Genomic DNA, 9,727 nt, shown 5'->3' on the forward strand with positions numbered 1-9,727 from the left:
AGACTAGTTATCTGTCACCATACATATGTGCCTTGTCACCCCTTTCACTCTCATTCCTCCCCCCTTCCCCTCTTACCAGCAATCTAATCTCTATGTGTTGTCATTGTTGTTGTTTTATCTTCTACTTATGAGTGAGATCATACAGTATTTGACTGCTCCATCTGACTATTTCACTTAGAATAATACCCTCAAGGTCCATCCATGTTGTTGCAAGATTTCATCTTTTTTTATAAGTGAGTAGTATTCCATATATACCACATCTTCTTTATCCTTTCATCCATTAATGGGCACTTAGGTTGTTTCTAAATCTTGGCTATCGTGTATAATGCTGCAGTGAACATAGGGGTGTATGTATCTTTATGCATTCGTGTTTTCATATTCTTTGGATAAATACTCAGCAGTGGAATAGCTGGGACATATGGTATTTCTATTCTTAATTTTTCGAGGAATCTCCATACTTTTTTCCATAGTGGCTGCACCAGTTTACATTCCCACCAGTAGTGTATGAGAGTTCCTTTTGCTCCACATCCTCTCCAACACTTGTTATTTCTTGTCTTATTAATTATAGATTTAAAGCCTGTTAAGTACAGAATAGGACCTCTTGGTCCTAACATCCTGACGTGGCTAAGTTTGGGCGGCACACTCTGTGCTCATTCATCTGCCCAGAACAGCATCTTTGATGCTCTAGTACTGTGCAGACAGAAAGTCTACATGCCCAGAGGGGCCACGAGTCTGAAGAATGTAAGAAAATCTATCAGTTAAAAATGCAACTTGGATTACTCATTTTGAGGTTCTGGCTTCCTAGCACAGCTAGTCCTGGTTCTTCATAGAGTCTTCATTATTTTTAATGAAATTGTTTCTGCTTACCAGGTAAATAAGTATTTAGTATAAAAACTTTTGGAAAATACAGGAAATCAAAATACAGAAAATTAAATGTATCTGTAGTAACCTCACCGTAGACAGATGACCACTATCAATATGTCAGCATACATATATCCCTTCTTTTCATATAGATATTTGTGTGTATGTGTGTATATGTGCTTAACAAATTAGCACCCTGCTATAATGGCTATTTTTAAACGTATTTAATTTGCGTAACAGTATATTATGGAAATTTTTTCATACCAATAAATATTTTTACTGTATTCTTTGTGAGACTTTAACCTTTTTATACTATAGATTGAGTATAAATAACTTTATTAATAATTCCATGAATATCATTTGAATATGATAAAGTATTTATTACCTGGTACTCATAGGACATTCTCATTTACCATAGCCATTTGTTAACTTGTCACAGAGTCAACAATTGAAAATACACTGTATACAATTATGTCTTATAGCCCTAACCTTTAAAAAGCTTGTCCTTGTTTGTCATTTACTGAGTCTTTCTGTTGAGATCGTAAACATTATATAATGTTAAATCTAACCACACATAGTCTTGATGAAGTGTATTTGTTCATGTAGGTCTCACTAAGAAAGGTTTGTTCATACTGAAGTTTGCATGCATCTCTAAGAAAGTTTTGGGTTTACCAAACACAACATGTATTGGATGGACCGTTTTCTTTGATGACATAAAAGGTCTTCTTCCAGATATCAGGCTGCTCCTAAGCCAGTAATTAATTACCTGCATTGAGTTTATAAATCCTTAGGGTATCAGCATCAACTGTGAAAAAACAAATATTTCCTTGTGATGCCCTGGAAGAGGTTCTGTTTTATGCACTTACAAACAATGTGCCTGGAGTGCAAAATAGATGCACAGTGAGCTCTAGAAATCCAGATGAGGGAGAAACTCATTCTGCTCAGAGGCAGAGACAGAGGATGAGATTTGAGGTGGACCTTGAAGAAGGGGTAGGATTTTACCAAATGGACAGAGAGAATGAGAAGTCCTCCAGGCAGAGGGAATCATCAGAGCAGAGTCACCGAGGCCCAAGGGGCAGGTATGTGTCATTTAGAGAATAGAGGCTGTTCTTGGGTGCCAGGAAAGGTGACCTGGAGTGAGATGGCATTTTCAATGATTTCCTTAGAATTAGATGGAATGATTCAATAAGGAATCGCTCCTTAACCCCAGTCCCCAGCCCAAACCTCACTCGGAATTCCAGAACCCACCTCCTCTGGACACCTGAGACATAGCCGGCCTCAAATCAAAGGCACTCCTTTCCTCATAAATCTGTTCTTCCTCCTGGGTTCCTCTCATAGGTATTTCACCTCCCTCCAATCCAGCCTCTAAGCCAGAAACCTGGAGTTGTCCCTCAGAACCTAGGAATTGTCATCTTCCCTCTTCTTCATGCCCATCTTATCAGTCACCTAGTCCTATGTACTGGACCTCAGATTAATCACCCCATCTCTCCCTGCTTCTCCGTGCCCACTGCTGTTCCCACATTCCACACCCTCAGGGCTCTCACTGGTCCTCCTGTCTCCAGTCTTGCTTCCTCTGATCCTTTTCCATATTAACCATGTTGCTAAATTGTTTAACATCTGTCAAGGGTGTTTTCTACAGGCAAAGGCCCCCAACTCCCTAACATACTGTTAGACTCACAGTGGATCTGGCCTTGACTACATCCCTGACTGCATCTCGTTATTCACACCCAAGGCTTTAAGCAGCCTGAAATAGAACTGGAAGTTCCCAGAGAGTACCCACTGCTCTTCCATCTGTTTTCTAATCTATGTTCCCATTGCTCCTTTGGCATTTTTTTAAGGAACACATATCACACTATGATAATGAGCCGTTAATCTCTCTTCTCCTACTAGACTATGAACTCTATCGAGAGAGGGACCCAATCTCTGCATCCCTAGACTTGATCCTATCCTGCACCCATGACAGACATCTCTGATTGACCAGGACATTCTTTCTTTGTGAGCCTCTACATCAGCCCCAAATGATTCTCAACTCTGTGTTTCTGGCTGCCTCCATCAATGTATCAAGTTTTATCAGACCTTTTAGAAAAAACTTTCAACATATCAGAAGTATACCCACAGAAAATATTTATAAATGACCACTATAAAAGAGGCCATTAGTATACCCAAATCTAATACAGGGCATGAACATCTGAGTTTAAAATGAGTGATGGTATTCTTTGCAGAAAATTTCTTCCTTTGCCAAAAAAAATTCCAGGATATGCATACTATAATATGATCTATATGAATTTAGCTTTCATACATTTCCCAGATTATGAATAAATTATATTCTAAGGGCACAAAAAGCTAAGAAACCTGCCTAGGTTCATGAAGATGCTAAACATGCAAGCATGGATGAAACCCAGGCAAGCTCCATGTGGTTCACATTCCTAACCACTGTCCTTTACCAATCCTCTTCTGGTCTACTGAGGGAGACAAATTAATCTGGGTACAAGATCTCCATGGTTCTCTGTTAAATGCCAGTGTACTGTTGGGAAAGCAAAGAGGTGGAGGTTACTTCTACCTAATGAAGGGAATGAGGTCAGAAGAGGCTGCCTGGTGTCAGTGATCTTCAGCTGGGTCCTGAACAGATAGTTAAGAGTTTGCCAGTCAAACATCTGAAGGAGGAACAGCATTCTGGGCAGAAGGATGGCACCAAATGATCAGGTTTGTAATTCATGTAGTCAGTCTCAACTGAGCACTGACTGGAGGGAAATCCCCACACTTGGCTCCGGAGTCCAAGGCAAGATCCAAACCTCAAGTCTTTGTCCCCAAATGCCAGGCACATGAAATGTTCAATTGCAGTTTAGTATGAAAACTGATACAGAACCTTGTAGAAGCCAAGAGGAGCAGCTCACTGGCCTGAGGGGTTAGGAAGTTCTGTTGGTCATTTCTGTGTTTGATTTCTGTGGGCAAAAATAATGTGATATTATTGTGGACAGGGGTTATCATGGACAGATATTATTATGGACAGACTTTCTAGGATATTAACAAATGTACTTTTTCCTCCTAGATGAAAGGCTGTATAAAAGTTTTGAAGGAACAGGCCCCTGACAGTGTGGAGGGGCTGCTGAATGCCCTCAGGTGAGCCTCAACCCTGGGGTAGACTCCCATTGGTCAGCCAACCCTTCAGATCGGTTGCAAATTTAGATGCTGTTAGGGACCAAGGACTAGAGTGCCAGGCTTAACCTTCTGCATGTCTTAACACATTTAATCTTCCCAACAACTTGTTGAGGTCGGGACCAAGGACTAGAGTGCCAGGCTTAACCTTCTGCATGTCTTAACACATTTAATCTTCCCAACAACTTGTTGAGGTCAGCACCATTTTTATCATTTCCTTTTTATAGATGGAAGAAGCTGAGATTTAGAGAAGTCAAATAACTTGTCAAAAATCACACAGCAGATGGCCAAGCTAAGACCTGAACCCCAGTCTATGTGACCACCAGGTCACGGGCCTAACTCCCCGCCATGCTGCTTTGTGGTTAGTGGAGGCTTGTCAGAAGAAGCAACTTCCCAAGTCTCACTTCCCTCTTCACTGGTGGTTCCAAACCTGGCTGCATGTGAGAATTAATGTGGATTGCTTTTGAATGTAATTATGCTCAGGCTCCAACTTGGATCAAATGAATTAGAATCCCTGGGGTGGGGCTCACGCATCTGTTCTGTGTTTGTTTGTTCTAAGGCTCCCTGGGTGTTCACATGTGCAGCTGCCAGAATTGAGAACCCTGCTCCACACTGTCTGGATGCCCAAGTATTTGCCCAGCTGTTCTTGTTACAGCTCCTCTCAGCTACCAACGCCCAGTACCCTCTCTCCCAACGATACATGTGCTTAAGCCACTTCAGGGAGGGGATTCTTATGTTTAAGCTGTGACACATTTATATCAATTGTTGAATCACATTACTGTGTATGTCATTCCAGTACTGGATGGCAACCTGGAAGGCTTGTGGTCCCTGCTGTCTTATTTGATTTCCCTCAGTTCCACTCAACGTCATGCATGCAGTAGGTGTTCAATAACTATAAGTAGAATGGATCAGTAATCCTTTTCCTCTGTGCAACACTCATGTTTTATTTTCCACTCCCAGTCACATTGTCTCATTTACTCATCCCAAGTCAGAGAGGTGAAGCTGATCTGTCATCCCCTTTTAATAAATGAAGCAGCTGAGACGCACATGGAAGGAATAAACTAGACACTGAGGCTGGTGCTGCTTTGTGCAACTACTAAGTCATCATTCTTCAGAACAGATAGAGCATTAATATAGCAGCCTTCCAGATTCTGTGGCTCAACCAAGGTTTTCTCCATTTGAGCCCATTTCACAGAAGGCTGGCTTTCCATATTCAGTAAGACCTTAGCTTCTGGATTTCTTGCACTTTCCAGCTTTATTCAATGAAACGAGACCTTGAGAGTAGGGCTCTGTGGTAGGCTGCGAGTCCCATCTGAGCGTTAGCATTTGTGTCTCCTGCAGGCACTGGGATGAAGTGAAAGAGAACAGGCTTTTGAGGCAGCCAGACTTGGGTCCAAATCAGAAATCACACGTTGTTCATAAATCGTGCATTGTCGTATTTGTGATCTGGAACGGGCCGTTTAACTTCTCTGAATCTCAGTTTTCTCATCTGTAAAATGGAGGCAAAAACCCCTCCTGCAAAGAGTTAGTGTGAGTGAAACGTAGACTTACATGGCATGCCTAGGACATGGGCAAGATTTTATTTCATGTTAATTCTCTTTTCCTTCCTTTTCATCAACTCTTATCTACACCAGTTTAATGTGAGGTTGCCGATTGCATCACTTTTCTTGGTTTGTTTACCTGCTCTTCTGCCCCCTTGTGGTGGCAATGAGGATAAGCCTTACCGCAAAAGTAGAAAACCATAAACGTTTCAGTTTTGGCTAATGTTGCTATGCAAACCTGCATTTTGAAATTTGTGGCTCAGCAGGGGTTGCCTAGATGGCCAAGATTCTGCACTCAATCATGTGAAGTCTACCTCCCTGGAAAATGAGATGGCTTATATCTCCTCTGTGCAATTATTTGATTAGATAAAAGATCTACTTGTTTAATAACCATAAGATAAAATTCCTTTGGAAAGAAGAATCAAATATTAAATCTGTTTGAGAATACTCTGGGCATTGAAGTGTGGCTCTTTGTCTAAATAACCAGGCCCAAGTTTGATTTATAAACAGTGACTGTGTCTCCCAAGGTAAAGATGGGCTGGTGAGCCCTTATCGAAGCCTTGAGTACTGTTTGCACACTGAACTCTATCGTTATCTCTTCATCCAGGTTCACTACAAAGCACTTGAATGATGAATCGACTTCCAAACAGATTCGAGCAATGCTTCAGTAAAACTCTGCTCAAAGAAGAGGATCTATGTACTGACCTCAGAAGATGTATATGTTTACATAATTTAATACAGATTGATGTTAATACTTGTGTATTTACATAACTGTTTCCTTCTTGTCACTGAAATATATGGACCTTAATTTGTATCCTGACTGACTCAACCCAGCAGAGCATAAATTGACTTGAGAGCCTTACCTTGGTGTCTAAAACAAAACCCCCTTCTCCAAAGGCAGGATTTGGAGACTTTGATCTTTGCCACTGGAGTCCTTTAACTAGACCTGTAACAATCAGAAATTCCCAATAGTTTGTGGTAGTGTTTTAATTCTAGGTGTGTAATCTCTCTGGGCAGTATAGTTATAGAAACACGAAGTATTTGATTTCCTGTGTCAGCTCAGCTGCAAGAAACACAACTGTTATCCTGATAGAGGGAGAGAGGAATCCACGAAAGTGTTGTGAATTCAGCACACCCCCTCTCTTTCCTCAGACTGCAAACCACACGTGCAACTCTCCTCTTTGCACGGATTTTATTCATCAGCATATTCCCTTTCTGTCTGGGTTTGTATCCCTCTAAAGTTCCCTTTCAGTTTCACAAGAGGAAAATCGCCTGTGTTTGACTCAATTCATGGGAGAGAAGCAAGAATAGATAGATGTGCTGTGTAGCCGGGCTGATGAAGGTGCTTGTCTTGGAAGCGGGGGACAGGTTGGGAGGAAGGGCACCCAGGCAACAGGACAGTCAGCTCTCTGCTTCAACCCTCTGTCCACAGGGCCGGGGAAATGGAGCTCTGCCTTTGAACTTGTGGGTAAGTTTGCTGACATTCCAGTTGTTTGTGGAGTGCTGGACACACAGTCTCTCCTAATAGGAGCCTTGTCCTCTGTGGACTATTCATGTGGCAACGGAGGTCTAGACCACTTTGTGAGTTACCAGAAAACTGGGAGAATTTGGAGTGGGAAAAGCATCTACATTTTCTGGTTACTTGGTATTTAAAAGGCAGCTCCTCTCCAACCCCACTGCTTTTTGCAGTGTGTAAAACTCTGGTATGAGTACCTGGATTTGGTCCTAGCCCTATTAATGATTCACAGCGTGATCTTGGGGGATTCACTGAAGCTCTCTGCGTCTCACCTTCCCCATCTGTAAAATGGGCAATTAAAACAGACAATCTCCAAGAGCCCTACAAGGCTAAGAGCCGTTAAAATAACTGAGTCTGATGTTTTTCCTTAGTAAGTAGAGTCCAGTAAGCATCCCCCCACCTTATCTTGATGATTAACAGTGTGACAAGGCCTAGAGTCATTCTGTCTGCAGATCAGAGCTTAGAATGGAATCTTTTAAGTCTTCTATTCTGCTCTCCAATGGAAAAATGAGACAGAGGATGGAGTCAAACAGGGTCACCCCCATGTCGGACTAGAACGCAGGGTGCCTCACTCCTGACTCCATGCTCTTTCTTTTTCACCACGTGGCCTATGCATACGATAAGGCTGGACACTTTTAAATAAATCCCCAGTCTGGCCTATATAATTGCTTACCTATTTCTGGTAGAAAGGAAGAGTTGCCCAGTGAATGATAAGTCCAGAAGGTGGATCTGGGTACATGAGGGTTTGGTGTCATTCACAATGTCCCAAGGAATGAGCTGTCACACTATTGCTTTCTGGACATTAGTGGCCAGCTGGCATTCCCTTGAGTCCTCCAAGAAAAAGGTAGATATACTCTCATTTTATTTTATTTTTAGCAAAGAAATCCAGTCGAGCGGCAGAACAGATTCCCTGGTCTCTATCTAAACGTCAGTCAACAGAGAGAGGAAAGACCCCTTTCCTTACAGCTTTTCAAGCTGAACAAGTACAGCTGCTTGGATGGGAGTTCTCTCATCAGAATAGAAATGTACTCTACGGCCTTCAAGATCTTTTGAAACCTAGGGATACTGCAATCCCAAGGGAAGCCAGAAAATGGGATAATACTGAGTGAACAAATTCATTAAATATCCAGCTTATGAAATATTCTTCTATTTGGCAGCCACATGTTATCCTTGGGCAACAACTGTCAAGACTAGAAATGTAGAGGCACTCAGTGTTTATCATCATTGGGTCCATTTTTCCTCCTTTATCAGATGAGGAGATTAAGTTTTGGAGAGAGGAAAGGACTTGCAGAGTAAGTAGTTGAGCACATTTATAATTTTTCACTAGACTTTCTATCAAATGGGACCAAACATATGGGAGGGGCTGCAAGCCTGCCTTAATTTAGGCAGGCCATCTTGTCTCAAAGCCAAGACTCACCGCTACATGGATTCCCAAAAGCCCAGGGCCTGCGACTATCAGGAGGACAGGTTAACTGAATGTCTGTGATCACGAACAGGTGATGGACCTTGGGTCCACTCCAGAACTATTGTGGGAGACAAATTCTTTTAACAGATTGTCCTCCAGGCATCAGGAGTCCTTGAACAATCATGTTTTTTGTGCTGCATGCACATGTGTCCAAGACCCATGAGTGGTTTAGGGGAAAGTGCCAGCGAAAGTATCCATGTCAATGTTAACTATATTTCATTTTCGACGCCGACGTCTCATAGTTTCCAAATAAACCGTGTTTTCCTTTACTCAGATATTTATTTTGGGGCAAGCAACAGGGTGAAAGTTACATTTCTCAGATGCACTGCTATTTTGGCATTATAACATTGTTCTCAGAAAGCTTTCATGTGCCACAAGTAATTGTAATAAAAAAAAAAACAAGTGGCAACAAATGTTTTGGATTGTGGTGACCCATTAGGGCTGGAGTATTAATTGACAACCAGAAAGAAAGTCTTGGATACTATCTTTTAACCATTAGTTGACATCACACTTCGTCAATGTTTGTTTCTAGTCATCACCATTATATCAAGATATTAGTGGTAAACTGAAGTTTTTGATACATCATCACATTTAAGTAAAAATAATTTTGTATTTCCTTAAAAGAAAAATGAAACCTACTCAATCTTGGGATCCAATTGTCCAGTAGAATTCAGAGACTTCTCATTCAATCTTGTATCCTAGACAGCTGTGAATTTTTCTAGATGTTAATAATAAACATTGGAATTTTAACTTAAGAGACAAAACCTTTAGAGGCCCATTTCCCCCACTCCATCCATAAAGACTGTTGCATACACAAAGCTGTTTTAAAGTTGTCATATGTTGTTTGCTAAAGTTATTGTAATTTTTTTGCCTGCTTTGCCTCTTTTTGTACAGAAGTTTTGAGTGTGAAATGAAAATTAAAGTTTGGTACATATATTTAAAAACACACTGCTACTTTACATGATGTTCCAGGTTGAATGGATGATAAGCATATAATCATTGATACATGCTAATCATAGACATTTGCTAAACATCTGTTTTGGGGACTAAGAAATCATACCATCCACCCTTCACCTCCCTCAGCCTCAGTTTCTTCATAGACAACATGAAATACTCAAAATGAACCGCTCTTGGTACCAGGCATATCTTCTTCATTTCAGCAAAGACCCTTCATTATAAAAAAGGCAT

The 9,727-nt window shown here is 41.2% G+C and overlaps 1 protein-coding gene across 12 annotated transcripts in view; it reads left to right on the top strand.

The window, feature by feature from the left end:
- Nucleotides 1-9,483, top strand: part of CYRIA (CYFIP related Rac1 interactor A) — a 102,512-nt gene extending 93,029 nt beyond the window's left edge. For all 12 annotated transcript variants that reach the window (XM_070574381.1, XM_070574383.1, XM_070574382.1 and 9 more), the window contains 2 exons: nt 3,911-3,981; nt 6,166-9,483. In XM_070574381.1, the coding sequence (XP_070430482.1) occupies nt 3,911-3,981; nt 6,166-6,229 (135 nt within the window). In that variant the 3' untranslated portion in view covers nt 6,230-9,483. The remainder of the gene's footprint in view (nt 1-3,910; nt 3,982-6,165) is intronic.
- The last annotated feature ends 244 nt before the right edge of the window (nt 9,484-9,727 follow it).

This window comes from Equus przewalskii, chromosome 14 (assembly GCF_037783145.1).
Source record: "Equus przewalskii isolate Varuska chromosome 14, EquPr2, whole genome shotgun sequence".
In the NCBI taxonomy this organism is placed as follows: Eukaryota; Metazoa; Chordata; class Mammalia; order Perissodactyla; family Equidae; genus Equus; species Equus przewalskii.